The sequence below is a fragment of the Bos javanicus genome, chromosome 11 (assembly GCF_032452875.1).
Source record: "Bos javanicus breed banteng chromosome 11, ARS-OSU_banteng_1.0, whole genome shotgun sequence".
In the NCBI taxonomy this organism is placed as follows: Eukaryota; Metazoa; Chordata; class Mammalia; order Artiodactyla; family Bovidae; genus Bos; species Bos javanicus.
Window position 1 is genome coordinate 28,693,072 of NC_083878.1, and position 24,286 is coordinate 28,717,357.

General features: G+C 48.6%; 1 protein-coding gene across 1 annotated transcript in view; it reads left to right on the forward strand.

Moving 5' to 3' along the window:
* Positions 1 to 24,286, forward strand: part of EPAS1 (endothelial PAS domain protein 1) — a 92,255-nt gene that overhangs the window by 65,523 nt on the left and 2,446 nt on the right. Inside the window, exons 6-15 of the mRNA XM_061432252.1 lie at positions 28 to 233; positions 9,148 to 9,254; positions 16,031 to 16,178; positions 16,829 to 17,043; positions 18,092 to 18,282; positions 18,813 to 18,923; positions 20,224 to 20,714; positions 21,673 to 21,799; positions 21,994 to 22,111; positions 22,322 to 22,495. Of these exons, the coding sequence (XP_061288236.1) occupies positions 28 to 233; positions 9,148 to 9,254; positions 16,031 to 16,178; positions 16,829 to 17,043; positions 18,092 to 18,282; positions 18,813 to 18,923; positions 20,224 to 20,714; positions 21,673 to 21,799; positions 21,994 to 22,111; positions 22,322 to 22,495 (1,888 nt within the window). The remainder of the gene's footprint in view (positions 1 to 27; positions 234 to 9,147; positions 9,255 to 16,030; positions 16,179 to 16,828; positions 17,044 to 18,091; positions 18,283 to 18,812; positions 18,924 to 20,223; positions 20,715 to 21,672; positions 21,800 to 21,993; positions 22,112 to 22,321; positions 22,496 to 24,286) is intronic.

A 24,286-nucleotide genomic window follows, 5' to 3' on the forward strand; every position in this document is an offset into this window, starting at 1 on the left:
GTCTGACCCTCCGCGGCTGGTCTCCAGGTCTTGCACTGCACGGGCCAGGTGAAGGTCTACAACAACTGCCCCCCTCACAGCAGTCTCTGCGGCTGCAAGGAGCCGCTGCTGTCCTGCCTCATCATCATGTGTGAGCCGATCCAGCACCCATCCCACATGGACATTCCACTGGACAGCAAGACCTTCCTGAGCCGCCACAGTATGGACATGAAGTTCACCTACTGCGACGACAGGTGGGGCCTGGCGGGGAGTGTGTGTGCGCATGCGCGTGTGGTTGTGCCTGTGGTCAGGGGCAGGTCTGCAGCAGACACGTTGTATTGTTGGGGGCAGGTCACAGTTTCATCCCACCAGTGCTGCCAAGGGTCATACTGGACCCCATTGTCACCCCAGAGCTGTTCTAGATCTCCAAGCCTCTCTCCACTCCGCTCGCCGGGAAAAGAGGGTCTAGAGGTCTCCATCAGCACACCCAGGGCCGAGGCCCGCTGGGAGCCTGGAAGCTGCCCTGCAGGCACGTGACTCCTGTGTGTTCTCTTCCATTAGTGAGCTCTTTCCTCAGCCTCCTCTGCTCCTCCTATGCCACCTCCATTCCAGCCAATGTCCATCCCCGGTTGGAAGACTTTTTGATGATGGGAACTAAGCCAAACTCCAATCCCTGAAGCCAGGCCCAGTTGGAAAATTGTCTTACCGGAGAGTGTAGTGGTTAAGAACCTTAATGCAGTGAGATGGCCTAAGTTCCAGTCCAATAGGAAGTGTTCAGTGTTAGCTGTGATCCCCACCCTAAATTATTTCTTTATTAAAGTAGTTGAAAGAGTACCCAAGGCCACATATATAATCCATGTCATTCTAGTTTTACCTCGAGGTGAGGATCGAAACAGGTAGGGAAAAGGTTTGAGTTGTCATGGGAGGGGCAGGAAGAACAGCTTTGACTCCTCCCCACTGCCTGGCCTCTGCCCTCCCCTCTGTGCCCAGACATTGGAAGCATGGGTGGATCAGGAGGTGGAAGAAGCAAGGATGCCATGGGCAATGGCTGCCATCAGGGAGGGAGGGACAGGCCAGGGGCTGGGCTGGGCCAGGCAGGCCCGGCTCAAGGAGATGCCACTGCTGCCCGCCATCTAGTGCATGATGGGATGTGCCCTTGGGAATCTCCCCACCTGACTCCAGCTTTCAGCAGTGTCCATAGTCACCACGTTTGTCCAGAGTCATAGTTCTTGGGGAAACTCTTTGCTGCTCCAGCCATTCCACTCTCACCTTCTAGCTTTCTCCAGAAACCCTGAGATCGCGGCTTCCCCTTCTCTAAAATCCACACTTACCCCACCTGTATCACAGAATCACTGTAAGATGAGTGATGGCCATGGAAGTGCTTTGAAAAGCACAAACCCCCTAACTGATGAGAGGCTTTTTGTTCCTGCTGGCATCTTGCTCCCTGTCCTTGTCCTCCCCTGAAGCTTGTCTCCCTGTTAAACTCAAGGGGCCGAAACCACTTCTGGAGATATGTAGAGGCTGGGGGCCTGGAAGGAGAGCCTACCAGCAGGAAGCCACAGAACCCAGGAGGGAGCTCCTGTTCAGCAACCCCCAGGCCCCCCCACCTTTCTCTCCTCTGCTGGGTGTCCCAGGGGTGCAGGTTTCTTCATGGATGGGGCTCTGCTTTCCAAGCTCTGCTGAGTCTGTCTCCCCTGATCCTGGACTCACCTGGTGTTTGCTGCTACCACTCCTTAGAACTGGACTCCAGGGCAGATTTAAGAACTCTGGTGAAAATGCCCTTGAGTCATTCCTGTCCCCTTCTGACCACCATAGTGCTGTATTCAAGGCTGTTGCATGTAATGGGTGGTTCAAGATGTAGAAAGAAGTGCTCTAACCTCATAGGGAGAAAATATCCCATATGAAGACTATGTCCTGGCACTTTGTCACAGCCAGCAGTTATTATGGTTATTCATGTTGTCATTATTGTGATATGAGGATAATTAGAGAGAAAGACTATTGCAAAGGCAGGCACCCAAGAAATCCATGCTGTGTGAGGTTATTTATCAGATGCAGTCTTTGTATTCAAAGGACCATTCTGGGCAGAAGATACAGTTTTGTAATGTGCACAGCCCTAATGTGACCCCAGAAGCACTGGGAAAACCCTACTGTCCTAGAAAATAACTTCTTATCCCTAGATAACAGGAAAGAAGAAATTTTTAAGTGTTAAGACTTTGCTCCTTGTTAAAGTGAAGGGAAAATTCCTCTGGAAAGAGTAATTTGAAGTTATTCCTCACTCTTTACCATGTTTTGAATGAATTTTCAGATCATTTCCTGAAAGCATCTAATCCTTTGGATGAAAGGAAGAAGGGGAAATAACATGAGGAATTGGGGGGCTAAGAGTGTGGAAGACCCTCCTCCCAGAAAGGAGAGGGACCCTGCACTGACTTCTTAGTTTGCTTCAGGTCTGGTAGGCAGAGTTGATCCTGACTTGAAGGAACCTGTGATTTAGGGCTTTGTGACTCAGAGTGTGGAGGGGGATATTACTTGTAAGGTTTGCTGGATATAGTGCACTTTCAGCAAAATCTTGTCTTTCAAAAACCTAATTACATGGCCCAAACTCTGAATTCAATGGTGCTGGAGAGATGGATGCAGAGCCGTTTAAAGACACAGAAGGCTGTGCCACACAGAAGTTGTGTTTAATGGATTAGGAGATTAGTTCACAAGGGCACAGACATGGCTTAGACAGTTTATAAAGTGACTGTTTTAAGTCCTTAACACCTATGTGTTACTTCTCAATTGCTTTGATGAGGACTAGGATTTTTTCGTTTGGGTAGCTTATCTTGTTTTTACTTTTTGTATTGGGATGGGGAAAGGTATACACACATTCATGTTTGCTATCTCACAGGTATGCACACACGTGCGCGCACAGACACAGACACAGACACACACACACACACACACACACACACACACAAACTACTCTTCCAAGATCAGTGCTTCAAAATCCAGCACATAACGTATCATAGTAGGGGGACCAATTCATTTTAATCAGGGAATTCACTAGGTTTAATGACATCTGGCACACATGAGGGGCTGTGATTTCCCACAAAGGGATTCTTTTTCCATTGGGAAAGTTAGAAAGAATCTGGTGAAAATGTAAGGCAATTAGAACCCACAGAATCACTTCTGAGGTTGTTTGGTACTTTTTCTTAGTTGTATTGAGACCACAGACATAATCAAACAAATGAAAAAAAGAGGATCATGGAGAAAAAGAGAAGGGAGAAGACAGGAAGCAGGGAGGTGAGAAGTAAAATAGAAAAAAGAGTAATCTTACTTAACTCTCAGGTTTCCAAAATCAGTTGAACCAGAAGCAACTTGTCCTGAAAGATCTGAAATTGAATAAAGGAATGCAGATGGTTCAAAATGCATTCATCCTGCTCCTCTTAATAGAGAGTCAAGACCATACTCAAGTCCTGTATTATCTGAAACAGCAAATATTGTTAGAAGAGAATTCTATAACAGTTTATGTCAGTCACATTTATTTGTATATACAATCAATTGCTCTCAATGGAGGCAGTAAAACTGAGCAGAAAGTTTAAAGAAGAATATCCTGATTATCAGTGTAATGAATTTGTCTCCATTCACAATTCATATAGTTTCCTAAAATGAGCAGCCAATTAATGAAGTGTTATTTATTGAACATCTACCATGTATCTAACTCAGTGCCATAGACTGATTCTATCAAAGAAGGAAAGAGATGATTCTTGATCTCCAAGGGTCTGGAGTTGGAGACATGAGCAACTTAATGAACCATTCACCCAAAAGGAAGACAAAAGTTGTTCCCAAGTAATTTAACTTCAAGATGGGGTCGTTCTTAAATTCACGTGGAGGCGCCATCTAGTGGAAAAAGAAAATAACAGAAAGAAGCCAAGTCATCAGGGAGAGCAGGGCAAATCTGTAATACACAAAATCCAGCTGTGACTTTGTGTGTTTTATGAGTCTTTTTGTATCTTAGAAATAAATTATAAAAGAAAATTATGTGCATAAGAGAAGTATGAGTGGGGCGGAGTTATCATAACAGTAAAATTTTCAGATTAACAAAGAGGGTCATGTAATTTTTAAAAATAAAGAATCTGAAGGCAACCCCTTTTTGTCACTGAATCAGGGCAACATAGGATGTAATAATATCAGAAGTTACAGTTTAGTGAATGCAGATGCCTACATTTCAAATTCTGTGGGTCAGATTTATGAATAACTTTTTCTACGATGAAGTTGGGAATGGTAATGATAAAAGTAAGGGATAGTTGAGAATCTTTAGGAGACTGTCAGTAAAATTATAGAGAACCATGAGATGCAAAACACACATAAAAACACCTGAAAAGTGATAGTATTAATGCCCAAGAAGAAAATAGACTGACTTTGGGCAAATTAATAGTAAAAGATTATATACTTTAATTGCATACTGAAATACATTTAACAAATTATTTTACTTCTTTTTTTTTAGAGGATAGGTAGCATCTTTAAATGCAAAGTGATCTTTTAGCTTAATATGTTACATATTTTTAGTTTCATATTAGCCTTTCTCTACTGATCTTATGTAGCAGAGTATATATAATGTGTTTTTTAAGTCCCGGAGTTTAGAAGACACTTGAAATGTTCTTGTGCATCTGCGTCTCTTCCAAACAACGTTCTGAAATCAGTCCTAAGAAAGACTGAGCGTGTTTATGAGAAATGCTTGTATATCATCCTGTCTAATCTGTTCAAAATATTCCTTGGAAGAAGCAGCTCTTTGGAATTGATTTCAAGTGTGATAGACCTCACAATTCAAAAGTTATTCATCTGCATGATTTGCCTCTCTCTTGCTACAATCCAAGGCAACTTTCCCCTTCCTGCTTGTGGGTTTCAAGGTAATGTAAGGCGGTTTCGGCATTTGGTGGCACTTAGAGTCAGTCCAGGGTTGAACCAGGCTACCCCCCTATGCACACTATGTATATATTCACCCCACCAGTAACACATAACACTGACAGGATGCAAATTAATTATCTATTAACTGCAGAGCCAGCTGGATATGCACTTAACCATGTCCTATTGGAGGGAAACACAAGGCAAAAGTGTTGTTTAAAGCAAAGAAGATCTGGATTGAAATACATTAAAACAAACGCCATTGAAATCTGTGGTGGTGAATAGTCTGGTTATTATTAAGGAAATGCAGTTTCAAAGCTAAAAAAAAAAAAAGCACATACAGAAACCAAAATGAGGTGAGCCCAGTGTTACTTTGGAGAGGCCGTGGCCAGAGGAGGGAAGGAAAGAAAGCAGGCCTGAATAGAAGGATGGTTTTATTAGCAAAGGCATTCTTTCAAAAACAAATAGGTGGTTATGAAGTACTTAAAACTTTCATCCTCTCAAATAGTTTAAATACTCTTCTAACCATCTTGTTTACATGATTAATTTACTGAGCAAATTCTGTGCCCGTGTACGGAATGAGTAACAACTGTAGCCAGACCTTGTTTGACTCCAGGCGCAGCGTATGAAGCAGGGAGCGAAGCAGGGAGCTCGCTGCCCCGTTACTCGTGGGCGGCCGAGCCGGCTCAGGCCCGCACTGACTTTCTTCTGCCTACAAGGCCACACGGCCCTGACCCTGCTGCCGCGGGAGAGTCCATGTCTTCCTAGCACTCAGCCGCGGCTGGTCCACGTGGAAAGGGCCTCGCAGCGTGAAGGGTAGAGAGCAATGAATGACCAGTAACTGTCATTTTATGCTGTGAGGCAAACCCGACTCTGAAATCCAGAGAGCCCAGCCTTCTGACCCACATATTAACTTGGGGCGACACTAACTTCAGGTTTTAACTGCCTTTCTTTCCCTCTCCATTTTCTAGTTTCTTTTTTTCTCTCTTCCTCCTGCCTCTCCTGTGGCTGCCTGTCAATGTCTGTGTCCCTCTCCTGGCCTCATCCTCAATCCGGTTCTATTTCTACTTTATTATTAAAAAGGAACCTCTGTGCTTTTTTACTTCTGAAGTCTGGTGAATTAAGCCCCTTTACATGTCCCTCTTCTCTACAAACAGAACAACCATACTGAATTGACTTTTGAAATTTATGGGGTGACCCCAAAATGACTTTCTCCCCCCCTCCAGAGAGTCAGGGACCTTTAATTAGAGAGAGAAAAAAAAAAATAGTTCCCCTGCCTCTGGTGAAGAGAGCAGATGAAATGTTATCACAGCCCAGCTCTGGAGACTTCCCTGGGACAGAGGGAAATGAGCAGGGAGGGCCCTTGTGTGCCGCGGAGGCCGACCCTATAAACAAACCGGGTTCGTTAGCCTCCCCGCTGGCGTCGGCGTGCCTGCCGAAGGAGGGCAACGACCATTAGCTTTGAGTTGGGGTTTCCTGGTTTTGTGAAGTTCAACCACTCGAATGTTCTTCAATTGTGTTTGGGGTATGTGTATTTCCCAGTTTTTATAGTCGTCTGTTTAAAGGCATGAAGAAGGAGACGTTAAATATTTATTTTAGTTGACAAGATAAATGAAGGCTGCTACTGGGAAGAGAGCTGGCAATCCTGAAGCTGAGCCCTTGTTTGTCCACTTCCAAAACATGCCATTGTGTCCTCTGAATGGATAGTATACTAATTAGATCAGAAAATATTTTATTTGGGGTTGATTATAATAAACATTTACTTTGAGCATTTTAAAGATTCTAATCTTGAAAGAAAGTGTAGTCTCTTTACGGAGGAGAATCAGACTTTCCCAGAACAGCCTCATTTTTGAGGGTCTCTAGGAAATCTACAACTAGTGCACGCACGGAAGTAGTTTCTGTGGCAAACTGGTGAGCCTGTAAACAGCCAACCCACTGTCAGCACAGCCTACTGGTGTGATTCTGACTCCCAGGCTACGCCTAAAAGACATGGAACCCATCGGAAAAGCTACTTGGGTGGAAGAAAGGAAGCACCAGCTCTGTTCAACCATCTCCTCGTTCTCCCTGAATCTCCACTCCGGCTAAAGTGCCATTGGCAGTCCCAGGGTTGAGCCGCTGAGGAACATGTCTGTTGGTGATGAAATCAAAGATCTCTCTGCTCAGGGCCAAGTGAGGGGACAGGTCCTCCCCATCTGAAACCAGTTGGCTGGTGCAAGTGAACTGCTGAAATCTCACCAGAGAAATCTCTGCTGGCCTAAATCAGCTGAGACCTAAGCATCTCAGCTCTGGTCTGTTGCCCATTGTTTGACAAAGCCTTTCACCCCCAGGTCTCACTTAGGCAGAGAATTTGCCTCTTCTCTGCCCACTTCAACATCAGACACACCTTAGGGAATGGAGGAAGGATGGACTGAATACCATGAGGGCTGCACTGAAGGCTGTGTGTGTGCACTGTCATGCACTAAGATAGGTGATTGTGTTCTAGGAAGAAAAATGGATTGTTAGTGCTTGGGATCCTTAACAGTGCTGAGTTAGACAGGGCTCTGATTGTACCTTAGGCCCCCAAAGAAAATCAGTCCATTGGTCGGCTACTCTGGCATTTACTGAGCACTTGTCGCGGAGGCCAAAGGAGAATGTGGTTCCTGAATTCAGGGTTGGCAACCTAGGATGTGGAAGGAAGAATACATAATTCCTTGTGACACTGTGTTCGCTGATTAGGCCTAAGAAGGGGGACTTGGAGACAGCTCGGTGAACAAGATGCAGTCTTGAACTGGCCCTGTCATCAGCAGGGCTCAGAGAAAGAAGACCCTGAGGCTCTGCAGCAAGCCTAGCTTTGCCAGCAATGGAAACTGGGAGGAAAGGGATATACCAGGGCAGGAGATATGGCATGCTGCCGATCAGCTGCGAATTAAACTGCTTGGAAGGTGGAGATAAGACTCTGGGGGAACTTAGAAGTTAGGCAGAGTTTATTTCCTCTGGATGTGGCTGGTGATAGGTAAGCTGGAGATGCTTATTATAGAGAGGAGTGACAGAACAGAAATAATATTCTAGGATGATTTAGTCTGACCTATACAAAACCCACATGGAGAGAGGGAGAGGAGTAGAGACAGGAGACCAAGGAGTTACAGCTTCTGCTTTCATCTCCAGCGTGGACAGGTGACCGGGCCAGGCCCCAGAAGCCATGTGTTCCAAAACAGAGCTTGTAATGATGAGGAGATAGCATCGCTTCTAGCTCGTGATAGGCTAAGTAAACAAGACAGCAAGCCCATTAGAAAAAACGTAAGAGAACAGAGATTATGAGAAATATGTTTAGGTATGACGTGGGGAAGCAGCTTATCTGGTGGTTCTTGGGTAGGGCTTTGTTTATTTTAATGATTCCTGTGCGGAGCAGAGGGTTCTTAGAAGGGTACCTGATTCTTCATGATTCTCCACGTCTGCCTTTTCTCTGCCCTCTTCCCATCAAAAGCAGACACTGTACAGCGCCCAGCCAAGCCCTGTCATTTCAGAGCTGCCTATTTATCAGAGTGTTAATGAAGGGGCACGTTTCTAGAGCTATGATTTCGTATTTGTTCCTCTCGGCACCTTATGCCCTCCCCCCTTTCCTTGAGGTGGGGAGGGACAAATTGGAGAACCCATAATGGCACACCTGATGTCTAAGAGGTATCAGGTCACCAGGCAGGACCTGAGGGGTGAAGACTTGAGCACAGACCAGCCTCTGCTGCCCGGGTTCCTCTTGCCCCGTGGTTAACACACATGGAAAGGCCACCTCTGGGCTTTTCTAACTCAGGATCACGTAATTTTCACTTTTCATTTATAATGACTTCTACTAGAATAAGCTTGAATAATCAGGAGGTTCCCATTTTTATTCTTGCTCTGTGCCCAGACACTTGTGTAGACATCAAGTAAATTGTCTGCTGTCTCTGCATCTCTGCTTACTTGTCTACAAAAACTAGGAGTTAGGGGGCTGATGAGAGCCCCTTCCAGTGGTCACTGGAGAATATGCATGTGTGCTTGTCTGGGGGTGAGAGTTAGGGAACCCTTAGATAGGTGTTTTTCCTTCCTCTCCAAACACAATTCAGGAAAGGCAGGAAGAGTGAGCTTCAGTAGACCCATAGTTGCAAGTTGATCACCATACTTTTGTTTGTTTGGATGAATGGTATGACCAGGAAGTTTGGAATGTGTTTCCTTGAATGTGTGCATTTGACTTACATTCTGGATATAGGTCCTTGCACCCCGTTCATATTCATATGATCTCCCCACCTTGCTTTTTTTTTTTTTTCAATTTAGAATCACAGAACTGGTTGGTTACCACCCTGAAGAGCTGCTTGGCCGCTCAGCCTATGAGTTCTACCATGCACTGGACTCAGAGAACATGACCAAAAGCCACCAGAACTGTAAGTTCCAGGAGTACCCCCATACATCTGTGGAATCTGGCCTTGAGTGAAATGTGACTGGTGAGAAGGAAGAAAATCCAATCACTTTCGTCACAGGGCCCACCGTCTTGTGCGGCATACAAGACTCATGTCCTCAGGAAAGTTAGAAAACCAGAATTGCCACCAGCCTATATGGCATGTTGATGCAAATAGGATAAGGGGACACAGCAACACCCCAAGGCATATAGCCTAGAGAATGGAGGGTGGGCTGAATCTCATTCCCCCCTTACCACCTCCACTGGGCACATTTCTGCAGTTAACAGATTGCAAAAACTTATGGAACAGCCCCATAGAGCGTGATCAACTTGGGTAATATGCTTTAGATGCAAGTACACCATTCAGAGAGGAAGAGGGCTGGGACAGTTCAGGAAAAGAGAGGACAGGGCACTTTAGTTGAACCTTGAAGGATGGGGGAACATTGGGCTAAACAGAGGTGGAGCTTGTACAGTACCAGCTTACTAGATTAGTTGAGATAGGCCATGGTTTTAAGAGCTTGCTTGCTGAATCAAGAGAACTCAGTTGGATGAGAATGTCCAGGCAACCCAATAATGGCATGTGGAAATTGTGCCTTGTAGCTTACAAAAAAAAACCCTGAATTATGAAAGGATTCTAGAGCAGGGTTGTCCAGAAGAACTTTTTGGAGTGGAAATGTTCTTCCTCTGCAGAGTCATGGGTGACCTTTGCTGTATTTGAAATATGTGTAATGCAACTGAAGAACTGAATTTTTAAATTATAGTTTTAATCAACTTTAAGTAGCCACACTTGGCTTATGGATACCATATTAGACAGAGCCGTTCTACTGCATTTCAGTTGACTTTAATCCCAATTAAGTCTTCTCATTTGCAAATGATCTAAGACAATTTTCTTGAATCCATACAGCCCATCAACATGCAAGACTATGGGTTTATAACCCTGTACTTGGCCTGTGCTGTGCTGTGCTGTGCTTAGTCGCTCAGTCATGTCAACTCTTTGTGACGCTATGGACTGTAGCCTGCCAGGCTCCTCTGTCCATGGGGATTCTCCAAGAAAGAATACTGGAGTGGGTTGCCATACCCTCCTCACTTGGCCTACTAGGGGAAATAGAAATTTATAGGATTGATCCCTACCCTAAAGGATCTCATATCTGAGGGAGAAGGAGGGCTATGTGTTCTCTGGGAGCCAGCTGGCCGGTACCTTCAGCCTCAGTATCTAGCGTAGTGTTTGGTACTGTATAGGCACTAAGTGAATGATAAACTCAAGGGCAAAAACTATATTCTGGAAAGAATGCTTCAAAAAAGTGCCCCCAGTGCAGATGGAGGTGCTGAGAGGATTACAGAAGGACTTAAAATGGGTTAGTCTGAGAAGATTCCCAATGGTCCTGCTGGTCTTGGACTCCAGGGATTAGAGTGGCTTGAAGTAGCAATGAAGAAAATGGAAATACAGCTATTTCCCCACTGTTCCTAAATCCATCCATCTATCCCAAGGTTAGGACAGCTGAGGTTCAGAGCAGCTAACAGATCAGCAGCCCATAAACTGTACAGAAGCACAGTTACTCTTCTCTCAAGCAGTAAGATCTTCTCTAATTGGTTTCTGTGCTTCATCCTCATGGCTTTAGGGTTCAATCTGACAGTGCAGCAGGGCCCCTAATGATATCTCAAAGATGTTTCTCACTGTGGTCTCTGGCAAAAAAAAAAAAAAATCCAAAATCCAGATTCCACATTCAGGGACACAGGGATGGGGGTGGGAGGTGGATGTGTCATGGACGTGACCCAGCCCTAACCTGCCCCAGCTTTGAAGCTGTGGGATGTGGCACCAGCCTCCTCTCTGGGATTCCCCATGCTTTTCTGATCCATAGCAGTTCCAGCTCCCTAAGTCGTCCTGATACTGGGACTGGGATTCCCACTGATTCCCCAGTGCCTGGCTTTCTGGTTCCCTCCTTTAGATGTAAAACTGGGGAAAAGCCTAACCTTCCTTCTCAGCCAAGGGTGCATCATCAAAGTAGGGACACTAGCAAATGTTTCTGAGAGTTCTTACAGGACAGCATTGGACTGAATCTTCTGGGGTGGGAAGGGGGAGGAAGCTACTGTCAAAAAGAACAAAAACGATGACTTCTCAGTAGGCCTATGAAAGGGTTTTTTACCTTCTCTTAGAAAATCTTTGATCCTTAAAAAAGATCTGGGGTGAAATATTGTCATACTAATTTAGTTTTCTGCTGAATCCAAGGGCAATATGGTACTTTTTATTGACTTTGTGTTTTTAAGCAATAGGCACACTTAAAGATAATTCACAGACCAAATATAAATCACAGGTTCCCTTCTTTCCCTGATGGAGCCAAGCAAAGCAGCTCTGAGTTTGGAGGCCTCTACCCAGTCAGCCTGAACCCACAAAAGGAAATCTGCATGGGTTGCCTGGAAATGGGGTTAATGCCAGCTAAACAGAAGAAACTATTTCTGTCTCTCTTTCCCCCTGTCTTTTTTTAATACTCTTTATTTTATATTGGCGTATAGCCAATTAATAATGTTGTGATAGTTTCAGGTGGACAGCAAAGAGACTCAGCCATACATATACATGTATCCATTCTCCCCACAAACTCCCCTCCCATCCAGGCTGCCACATAACTGAGTAGAGTTCCATGTGCCAGACAGTTCTTTTCCTTTCTTTCAATCTTTCCATCTATCTCAATCGGTTTCTCTGTGTTTGTCCGACTCTCTCTGTCTCTTTCTCTCTCTCTCTCTCTCTCTCATTGAGTTATGCAGATAAAGTTGCACCACAGACCCATGCTCATACTATGGAATAGTTGGGGGCCCAGGCTTGAGGCTGGTCCAGGGTTACACACCAGCATCCCGAATTTAGGCATGTATGTGTATCTTAGCCTGTGAAGGTTTACCATTGAAATTGCTGGGGAAGTTCAGGCCTCAAACCAGATTTAGATAATTGAAAGCCATCATTTGCAAATGGATTAGTAGTTTATACATTTGTTACCCTTGGAGGGTAAGGGTTTGGGGGAGGGGGGCTGGTTTTTCTTTGTTGTGTGAGGACAGTATGTGCTCTTAGGAAAACTAGATTAAGGCCATAAAAAGCCTATCTACCAAGTAGCAGGCCCCTCACCCAGGCTGGCATTAACGAGCAGATGATTAGAAAGCTGGTGTAATTACGTGCTACTGACAGAGCAGGCCCTCGCCTGCAGTCGCTAGAAATGCAGTTAAAAACCTTCGCTCACTGCACTGTTTAATCAAAGAGAATAAGAGCCCTGAATCTTGTCTGCATTAAGAACAAGTTAATAAGTTAATAAATAAGTTCACTCCAGGCACTTGAAATTGTGCAAGAATCATGTCGCTAGAGCAGGGGAGCCTCAGTGGGGCAGATCAAGGGAGATGAGGGGAGACAGAGTTATTTCTTTGGCCAAGGGGTCCCTGATGATTTAGGACAGCAGCAACCACCAATTCAGTCTTCCCACTGAAGTGCCGCCCAGGGGAATGTAGGAGGAGGGCACCATGCTGCGGGCCACAAGGCTGTCTCATAGCCCAGACTATTGTCCTGCGTGATGTAAAGCAGGTCACAATCCCTCTGGCCTTAGTTTCCTCATGTTAAAAAAAAAAAAAAATGATATCTGTCTTCCCTACAGCACAGGATTTTATTTAAAAGATTAGACAAGGCCGATATAACCACTTTGGAAAATAACTTGGCAGTATCTAATAAAGGAAAGGTGTCCGTACCATAAGACCTGCCCACCGCACCCCTACGCTACACCTACACTGTATGTCCATACAAAGATTTGTACATAAATGTTTATAGCACCTTTATTCATCATAACCAAAAACTGAAAACAAACATCCACTGAAAGGTGAATGGATAAATAATGGTATCTCTGTACAGTGGAACATTACTCAGCAATTAAAGGGGGCAAGCCAGAAACATCTACAACAACATGAGGGTTCTGGGAAACACGCTACGTAAAAAGAAGGCAGATGCAAAAGAGCACGTGCTCTTGTATGATTCCACTTCCATGCAAATGGAGAGAAGATGATTTCAATATATCGTTAACAGAAAACAGATCGGTGGTTGCCTGGGACTGGGGTGGAGCAATGGGGATTGACTGTTAAGAGCTATAAGAAATTTGGGAGGTTGGATAAAGGAAAGTTCTTTGATTGTAGTGACTGTTACAAGGGTCTGTACATTCATCAAAACATGTATGCTTAAAATGGGTGCATTTTCTATTGGTGGTAATGGCACAAGTGGTAAAAAACCTGCCTGTGAATGCAGAAGACATAAGAGACTCAGGTTCGGTCCCTGGGTCATGTAGATTCCCCTGGAGGAGGGCATGGCAACCCACTCCAGTATTCTTGTCTAGAGAACCCCATGGACAGAGGAGTCTGGCAGGCTACGGTCCATAGGGTCGCAAAGAATCAAACACAACTGAAGCAATTTAGCACACAAAGTTGATTTTTTTAAAAAGTACAAACCAAACCAAAAAAAAACTCAGATTAGGGGTCTTCAGTTTGGACTACAGTCCTGTACTAGTTCCACTGAGGGGGCCTTTCAGCAAATCACTCAGTATTTCTAAGCCCCTCTGCCCCACAGTTACTAACATGTAGCACGCCAGGCCTCCCTGTCTATCACCAACTCCTGGAGTCCACCCAAACCCATGTCCATTGAATCAGTGATGCCATCCAACCATCTCATCCTCTGTTGTCCCCTTCTCCTCCTGCCCTCAATCTTTCCCAGCATCAGGGTCTTTTCCAATGAGTCGGCTCTTCGCATCAGGTGGCCAAAGTAATGGAGTTTCAGCCTCAACATTAGTCCTTCCAATGAACACCCACAACTGTTCTCCTTTAGGATGGACTGGTTGGATCTCCTTGCAGTCCAAGGGACTCTCAAGAGTCTTCTCCAACACCACAGTTCAAAAGCATCAATTCTTCGGTGCTCAGCATTCTTTATAGTTCAACTCTCACATCCATACATGACCACTGGAAAAACCATAGCCTTGACTAGACGGACCTTTGTTGCCAAAGTAATGTCTCTGCTTTTGAATATGCTATCTAGGTTGGTCATAACTTTCCTTCCAAGGAGTAAGCGTCTTTTAATTTCATGGCTGCAGTCACCATCTGCAGTGATTTTGAAGCCCAGAAAAATAAAGTCAGCCACTGTTTCCACTGTTTCCCCATCTATATGCTGTGAAGTGATGGGACTGGATGCCATGATCTTCGTTTTCTGAATGTTGAGCTTTAAGCCAACTTTTTCACTCTCCACTTTCACTTTCATCAAGAGGCTTTTGAGTTCCTCTTCACTTTCTGCCATAAGGGTGGTGTCATCTGCATATCTGAGGTTGTTGATATTTCTCCTGGCAATCTTGATTCCAGCTTGTGCTTCCTCCAGCCCAGCGTTTCTCATGATGTACTCTGCATATAAATTAAATAAGCAGGGTGACAAGATACAGCCTTGACGTACTCCTTTTCCTATTTGGAACTAGTCTGTTGTTCCATGTCCAGTTCTGACTCTTGCTACCTGACCTGCATACAGGTTTCTCAAGAGGCAGGTCAGGTGGTCTGGTATGCCCATCTCTTTCAGAATTTTCCACAGTTTATTGTGATCCACATAGTCAAAGGCTTTGGCATAGTCAATAAAGCAGAAACAGATTTTCTGGAACTCTCTTGCTTTTTCCATGATCCAGTGGATGTTGGCAGTTTCATCTCTGGTTCCTCTGCCTTTTCATTACTGTTAATTATTATCAGTACCCCATTTTGCAGATGAAGAAACCAAAACCCAGATTTCCTAATCCTGCTGGCATGTCTCATCTTAGTTCTGTATGATTTGGGGGTTTCTGAGCTGGGATTCAAAAGAATGAATTCCCCAGGAATGAAAGTAAGTGGGCAATTCAGAAAACTATCAGAAATCCTAACATTAGCAAACTTTCATTTGAAGGGACTTGTTGATACCTTTTTAATGGGAACAGTCAGAGCATTCTAGACTGGGGAAGAAAACCATCTTGGGATGCAGGGTCCATTCTCCAGTGTTTTTATAGAGAAAAGCAAATGTTAAATGAACATTTAGAAAATTCTGGGAGAGGAAAGAAGTCATATGCAGGTAGCCTAGCTGGGCAGCTGGGAGGCCAAGTGCAGAGGACTCACAGGCTTTGAAGAGGCTGTGTGTGGAGGTGGCTGGGGGCCCAGTACTGCCTCAGCCCCCACTGGGAGCCTGGGAGGCTTGTTTATGCCTTTGCTCTGGGTCCCAAACCTTCTGTGGCCCTAAAGGTGGCGGGTCTGACCAATGACTTGAAACAATCAGGATATCTGTTTTGTTTTGTTTTAAACTGCCTTTATTCACAAGCAGAGTGTTGATGGTGGGTCTGCTACCAGGGGCTGCCGAGAACAGGCATTCTCCACGCTGCCTGCAGGTTCCCCTCACCTGCAGTGTGGGGCAGAGAAGGCGCTCTTGCACCCTGGGTGCATGCATGGATTTGGCTGGTGCCCCGTGGAGCGGCTTCCTCTCGTTGACCTTGAGGGGAAAGAAGGGCAGGTGTGTTCTTGGTTTCTGCTCACAGCTGAGCCGGTGTGAGCTGACCTGTCAAGGGTTGGCCATGGCCACTCCCTCACAGCCAGCCTAGGGACATCAGCTAACCTCTCTGGACCACCTTCCCCATGTTTAACATGAAGTGTTGGGCAAGACGCTCTCAGCGCCCTTCCAGCTCATCCTTCCACATTTTTTCCCATACACTGCCCTTGCCTCCCTGACCTCAGGCCCCGTTTCTCCTCCCCTAGTGTGCACCAAGGGTCAGGTGGTGAGCGGCCAGTACCGGATGCTTGCCAAGCACGGGGGCTACGTGTGGCTGGAGACACAGGGGACGGTGATCTACAACCCTCGCAACCTGCAGCCCCAGTGCATCATGTGTGTGAACTACGTCCTGAGGTGAGCGTGCGAGGGCTGGGGGCCGCAAGGCTGGGGGTAGGGTGTTCCTGAGGCTGACAGTGCAGCCCAGGGACACCAGGCTCCTCAGAACCCGGCACCACATCTTAGAGTCCTTGGCGGTGGGCATCCTGGGGACAATGGGACATTGGGATTTGCCTTTGACGGCGCTTTTCCTGCCCCTTGCCTCTCATCTGTCATCTGTCATGCCTCCACCCTATGTGAGGGAGACAACTAGAACGTAGATGAAGCCTAACCTGTTTTCTGAATGAGGATCAAGGGAAGAGAACTGCTCATACTTTTGGGGAGAAGAGGTAACACCCTAGCTATGTAGAACTTGGGAAGACAGCTGGAGAAAGGCAGTGCTGGGGTGAAACAAAGGCAGAAGCCTTCAGGTCTGTGCACACCACACAGTCCATGTACAATATAAAAACAGCATCCAAGACAGATACATACTGTGAGGCGCTCTTGGCATCGCTAGGCTCCAGGACTGCAAACCACCACTGTGCAGTTCTTTACAAAATGCTAACACCCTGTCCATACCCATGGTTTTATATGAGAGGCTCAGCTGTCAGGGCTGCAGTGTGTCTGGGAGAGCCAAAGGGTTCTGATGGAAAATGTGGAGGGTCTGAAGCTCCCTCTCATCTCAACAGTGAAATTGAGAAGAACGACGTGGTGTTCTCCATGGATCAGACAGAGTCACCGTTTAAGCCGCACCTGCTGACCATGAACAGCATCTTTGATAACAGTGGCAAGGTGGCTGTGTCTGAGAAGAGCAACTTCCTATTCACCAAGCTGAAGGAGGAGCCCGAGGAGCTGGCCCAGCTGGCACCTACTGCGGGAGATACCATCATTTCTCTGGATTTCGGTGGGTGCATCTTAGCTACGCTGAGGCTATCAAACTCTCTTTGGGTGGGAGGATTTCCCTTAAGCAGAGCTGCCGTGTGCCTTCTCTGAGTCTTGCTAATCAACCATTAGTGTGGCCAGACCCTGTGCTGTGCACATACACTCACCATGGCTCAGGACTGCCGTATATCTAATCTCTCAAGGCACTGATCCGGGTGGGGTCTGGTCGATTCTGCATCATGGGCAGTAGGAGTCTGAGAAGAGAGGTCTCAGGGATCTGCTCTGCAGCCATGGGCGTATTTTTGCAGAGCGGGCAGATCTCCACCTTGAAAGACAGATTGTGTGTTGGGGCAAAAGGCTGCTATGTTGAAATAATTTTGGGAAAAATCATCCCAGAAACATGGATGGAGAAACAGATTTGGGCCCAGCAGTAAGTCCTTACATGCACGTCTTTAAACGTTTACCTGTCCCCTGGGGATGCGAGTCCTGGTGGCCCCAGCAGGGTTTCCAGCTCTTGACCCTTGCTGTGTACCTGCGAAGCCCCTTCCTCCCTATGTGGCAACTGACCACCATCACCCCAAGCCTTACTGTGGCCACTCAAGGAATAGCTACACCTCCCTGTACTTGCTCTGAACTGGCTTGGCCTTGCTAGACATGTTCTTGAGAAGCCACAGGGGAATTGTGACTGCAGAGAGTCACAGAGGGCAAACCTGGGCCAAGGAGTCATGCAGCGTCCCAGTTTTGTGGCAATAACAAGGTAACTTGCCCAGTTCTCATAACCTTCTCCTCTGCATTCTAGATTACCCTTCAGGGAAGAGACGCAACTGATACATTTAATCTCTGAAAGTTAGCGGCTCCAAGAGGGTGTTCCCATTAAACAGAGTCTGTACATTGAAGCAGAGCCTCGGTTGAAGGCCTCTTTAACCCAACTGAGCCTCAGTGCACCAGGGCCTAGCCCAGGTGCACTGCAGACCCTTTTAGGAACTCTTGTGCATCCTTCAGGCTTCCTCTGTCCTGGCAGTGAGCCCGATGGTTGTGGGTGCTAACCAAGCCAGGCCCTGTCTCCACAGGGACCCCGAACTTTGAGGAGTCCTCAGCCTATGGCAAGGGCATCCTGCCCCCAGGCCAGCAGTGGACCGGAGAGGTGAAGAGCCACGGCACCCACAGTGAGGCCGGGAGCCTGCCCGCCTTCACTGTGCCCCAGGCGGCCGCCCTGGGGAACAGCACCCCCAGTGCCAGCAGCAGCAGCAGCTGCTCCACGGTGAGTCCCCCGCCTTGGGTTGAGGTCATGGAGAGGGTGAGCTCCTCTGGCTGCTGCCGGATGGCTGAGTGGACAGGCCAGGCCCCAATGCTGTGCTCCTCCTCTTCCTCGGGTTTCCTGCAGACCCCAAGGGTGGCCATGAGACTTGCCTGCCACATATTAGATGCTTGCTGTTGGCACTCCACCCCCATCTACAGAATAAGGTCCTTGGAGACAGGGGCTAAGTCACTCAGAGCTGTGAGCCCTGAGCTCAGTCTCCATGCAGGACAGTAACCATCCTGCTGGGCGCAAAGGGCCTGGCCAGCCATGCCTCTGTCTGGCTTGTTCTTCAAGACAGCCTCATTTTATGGTGAGGAGACTGAGCTTAGAGAGGTTCACATGGCTCATATGGAGTGGCCTCTCTACAAATCCTGTTCCATGGAATGGAGTTGACTCTGTGGGTTCAGAGATGTATTTCTCCTTCCATCTTGGACTTCTGGGGAAAGCAGTGCCATAGCCTTGACTTGGTCACCTTCCTTCCTGGCCCCTAGCCCAGTAGCCCTGGAGACTATTACACATCTCTAGATGACAATCTGAAGATTGAAGCAATCGAGAAGCTCTTTGCCATGGACACAGAGGCGAAGGACCAGTGTGGCACCCAGGTATGTAGCCATGGAGAAGATTGGGATGGTGCACCAGGCCCACCAGCTGCTGCTGGTGAAGGCTTACGTCCATGCTCTGCAGCCTCGGCCCTTTGTTGCAAAGACTAGTGGGAAAGCTTGGCCAACGCCATGGTCCCTTAACTGGGTGAGAGTGCAGGGAAATGGAGCCTGTGGTCACCTGCTTCTCCCACTTCTGCCCTCTGCTTTACCCGTGTCAAATCCAGCTCTTTTTACCTCTCCATATATTTATATCCTACTAACTTGGATATTTATTAGAGCTCAGAATGCCAAAACTACAACTGAACGTTTCTTTAACGAGCTCTGCATTTAAAAAGCATGTCCAGATGCATAAGACTTTTCTAGGCACAGGGAACAATTCCCTTTACAAACATTTTCATTTTAGGATTCTTTGAAATAACGTATGTTAAACGCATTTTAAAATGACATCTGACAAATTTTTATTTACACATAACTTTTCAGAAACATATTACATAAGGCCAAACAGTCTTGTAAAACCTGTGTAAACAGGCTAGGGTGTGGGTGGATGGTAAGTATGTCACAAAACCCAAAGGAAATGTATTAATCCCTATTTGTCTTACTCTGGGTTATTCATCCAAATTTCTGCCTTGCCTCCTCAGTTTGTGTCTTTATTCTGCAATCTTTCCCTACTTCAGCCCTGCACTTTCTTCTCTGAACTCTAAGATTTATTCCTTGAAGAGAGAAAGTGGGTAACTGGCTGCTGCTTCTCTTTAACCGTTTCATGTCATTGTAACCATTAATAAGCTACCTCCCCCAGTGAGGGGTGAAATGTTTGTTTTGCTGCATCTGCATCCCTATGGTGCCCATACAGGGAACCTGGGGGCCATCTCTGAGTCCTTGTTGATCTGAATGAAGGTCCCACAGAGAGCACTGGGCCACGGTTACCCTACGAGCTGTCCACAGATACACCCTGGGCACGGGTGGGAAATGAGGGCAAAGCTGCCCTTGGCCCCCAGGAGCCATCGTGCTCATCAGAGTAGGCAGGAAGGAAGAGGTGGGGTCGACACCAGTGGGGTGTGTGGAAGAATGACTGAGTGGAAGGAGACGCGCAGGAAGGCTGGTAGCACTTGTCAGAAGACCTTCCACACTTTGAAGACACATCTGTGTTTTCCTCTCTTGGGCCCCCAAGACCTTGGTGCTGCCAGGCTGTGCAGGAGGAATGCCTCGGGCGGGAGCGGGGGAATGAGGGGCTAAGATGAGACAGCGTCCTTGAGGCAGCGCCCACTGCTGAGCTGCTTTGCCCCTGCTCTGTGTCTTCTAGACTGACTTTAACGAGCTGGATTTGGAGACCCTGGCACCTTACATCCCCATGGACGGAGAGGACTTCCAGCTTAGCCCCATCTGCCCTGAGGAGAGCCTCCTGCCGGAGACCCCCCAGTCGGCCCCCCAGCACTGCTTCAGCACCATGTCAAACATCTTCCAGCCACTGGCTCCGATGGCCTCTCACAGCACCTTCCTCCTGGACAAGTATCAGCAGCAGCTGGAAAGCAAGAAGACGGAGCCTGAGCAGCGGCGTGTGTCCTTCGCCTTCTTTGACGGTGGGAGCAGGGTGTCCCTGCTGCAGTGCTGTGGTCAGACCTACACCCCCCTCTCCTCCATGGGAGGCATTTCCAACACCCAGTGGCCCCCTGACCCACCACGACAGCTGGGGCCCACGAAGTGGCCTGGTGAAGACCGGCACGCAGAGGCCGTGGGGGCAGCGCCCCTGGGGCTCCCCCCCGCCACACCCCATCTCGCCATGCTCAAGAAGAGGTCAGTGACGGAGATGCTGGGCTGCTTCAGCTAAGGCTGTGCAGTATGGGGGAGGAGGTACAGACAGGTGCCCACTAGGGGCAGGTATGGGGCTCCAAAAGGCCCCTGGCCCCATCCCCAGTTTCCATCCGACAGAGGTGCGATATGCCGCTTAGCCTTCTCTCAACTCTGAGAGCTTGGGCTTTAGGGGACTCGCCCTAAGATACGTGAGGCCTCGCGTGGGACACGTTTTATCGGAGCTGGAGACCAAGAGAGGCCTGCAGACAGGGAAAGAAGTGGCTTCCTGAACTACCCCCTAGAGTGCTTTTTTATTCAGAGTTCATTATCTGAGCCACAGACCACCCACACACACAACACGGAGGGACATTTCCTCATTCGAGCGTGGAAGCCCAGTTGAGGAAAGTGAAAAGATGCCCCTGCCTTCCGCCTGACTGGCTGCTGGAGCCCAGCACTGCCCTCCCCGTCCTGCCTCCTCCCAGCATCTGCCAGTATCCACCACCCCACAAGGCCCTTCCAACCCCTGGGAGCTCCCCTGGCTGTCCCATGGTTGGAACAGACTTCAAGTTCCCAGGGCCCATTGGTTAGGCTTCCCTGAGGCCCTTGCCTTTTACAGGGCATCCTCCCTTGTCCCTGGTGGGGAGCAGTCCAAGCAGAGCAGGGGAGATGGGGCAGAAGCGGACCTCGAAAGACAGCTGTCACCGAGCTGGGCAGCCACAAACCAGGCCAGGACCAAAGGCCGCCGGGGGCCAGCCCGGCAGACGGGCACGTGTCGGGGGAGGTGCAGACAGCTGAGCCATCAGTGTCCACCAGGCAGAGCGCACTGAGAACAGGGAGAGCTCCAGCCCAGGCCCTCGCCCCCTCCTCCAGGACTCGGCCCTGGGGGAGACTGCCCTCTGGGGAGGACCCTGGGCCCGTGGCGCCCCAGACTCTCTCACGCCCTCTCTCTCTGGCTTGGCAGGTCTGCCAAGGGCTTCGGGCCTCAGGGTCCAGACATGATGAGCCCAGCCATGATTGCCCTCTCCAACAAGCTGAAGCTGAAGCGACAGCTGGAGTACGAGGAGCAAGCCTTCCAAGACATGAGTGGGGTGAGCCATCTCCTGGGGGCATTGCCGCAGGTTCTCCATAGCCCTGGGGAAGGCTGGGTGGGAGCCGGGGCTGAATGTAGAGACCCGGGCTGACAGGGAGGGTCTCTCAGAGCAAGCAGGGCCCGCCTCACCCCAGCGCAGTTTGGGACTGGGTTCTCTGGCCTCTCCCTCTATGTCTGCACTTCCACATGCAGGGGGATCCGCCAGGCAGCAGCACCTCGCATTTGATGTGGAAAAGAATGAAGAGTCTCAGGGGTGGTGGGACCTGCTCTTTGATGCCGGACAAGCTGCCAAATGCAAATGTCCCTAATGGTGAGCACAGTCCTGGTCCGTGGCGGGGTGGGGTGGGGAGAGGGCATTTGCCGGTGGAGCAAGGGGTTTAGCTCCGGGCCCACCCTGGTTCTTCTCTCTCTCACCACCTGAGGGTGACATGGTCAGAAATCTCTGGGCTCCTCCTGTGGAGGAAGAGGGATGCTGGGGGTGTCACAGTCTGTCCCATCAGTCTGACATTGGCCTTTTCAGATGAGTTCATCCAGAATCCCGTGAGGGGTAGGAGCCAGCCCCTGAGACACTTATCACCACCACAGCCTCCGTCTGCCACGAGCCCGGGGGAGCCCACCAAGAGTGGGTTCCCCGCTCAGTGTTACGCCCCCCAGTACCAGGACTACAGCCTACCCGCGGCTCACAAGATGTCAGGTGGGTGCACTCAGGAACAGGCGTGCTGTGCCAGGGCCTGGGCGTTGTGGGAGGGTGGGAGCCAGGGGATGGAGAAGGTGGCAGATCTCAGCACAAGGATGAACTTGCTCATGCAAGGCAGCTGCCTTGAGAGGGGTGAGCCCTCCTCTCCCCAGGGGACCACAGCAGAGACTGGAAGTCCACCTGTCCACAGGGCTGTAGAAGGAGCCCTCCAGTGACTAGGTGACACCCAGGGCTATACCCTGTAAGAGCCCCAGAGCCTATGCCTTTTGCTCAGTTCTTCGTGTTACTGTAATGCCTGATGCAGTGACCTACTGGGGCATCACGCTGAGATGAGGACGCACTGCTGGGAGGACAGGCACGCTTGCCCTCGGAGGGGATCTTGCTTTCTAGGAGGACTGGCCACCCAATGCCTGCCTCTTACCCACCTTAGTCTATCAGCATCCTATGTAATATGTTATCACAAAAAGGTTGCTATGTAAACAGGAATGTAATTCATACTTTGGGTGAAAGATACCAAACTCCTGCCCCAAAAGAGGGTCATTTCCTCAGCACTATGGTTTGAGACAGACTGCTGTTCAGTGCTTCAGAGTCCAGGCTTTAGAGTCACAAGATAGTCCTGGGCTTACATTTCAGCTTTGCTCCTTACCTACCTTAGGTTGGAGTAGTAGCCTGCACATTTAATTTAGAGGCCTGCATGCAAAGTGTGGGCTTCCCTGCTGGCTCTGTGGGTAAAGAATCCACCTGCTAATGCAGGAGACTCAGGTTGGATCCCTGGGTCAGGAAGATCCCCTGAAAAAAGGAATATCAAACTATTCCAGTATTCTTGCCTGGGAAATCCCATGGACAGAGGAGCCTGGTAGGCTACAGTCCATGGGTTGGCAAGGACTCACCATGCCCACACCTGTGCAAAGTGTATATGTTCATGTATATGTTTGCATGAAGTGGTAGTCAGCATTATTATCCCTGCTGTGAACCTAGGAAACTCATTCTTTTCAGGGGAAAATAATTTTTTTTTAAATTTAGGTCGGTTCTGAGGGTGAGTAAAAGAAGAGGGGATTAGAAAAGGATGATGAGCAAGTACCCCTTTCTACTGTGGGGCTGCAGCCAGCCATGAAACACACCCAGTCCACAGGAGAGCAAGGATGAGTGGGGGAGGCAGGCATGGACCCTAGGAAGTGGCTGAGATGAGGACTGAAGGAAGAGAGGGCCCGGGGGCTGAGATGTTTCACGTAAGTCAGGAAGGGAAGCAGGGATTCACATCACTGGGGCCAGTGAAGGGCTTCTGGGTCTGCCTCCAGGCACCCAGGCCCTCTCTTCCCTGGAGGTGGGAGGTGGGAGGTGGGCTGGGAATGTCCCCTTATCTTCCTTCTCAGCAGGAGAGGAGCAGCCAAGGGTGGGGATCCTGAAACTGAAGTCAGGCCTTTGAAGGACCTGTGTGTGTGTGTGTGCACGTATGTATGTACGTGCCCATGTGCTTGTGGCACATGTGTATGATATGAGTGCATGTAGATGTGTGTGCAAGTGTGTGCAGACACCAGCTGGTTCAGAATTCCATTTCTCTGCTCGGCCTTCCCTCCAGCTGCCAGTGCACGGGGGGCAGGCTCAGTCAGCAACTCCGAGCCTTGCCCAGGCACTGGCTCATGCCTCCACCTCCCAGGCCAGGAAGCCTTCGTGGGGACTCCTTCCACCCCCCACCCCCCACCCTCTGAGCCCTTCCCCGTCCTATCTGCATTGTGCACTCTGTCCCTGCCTTGGGTCTCAGCCCCTCACCTGATGAGAGAGGCAGAC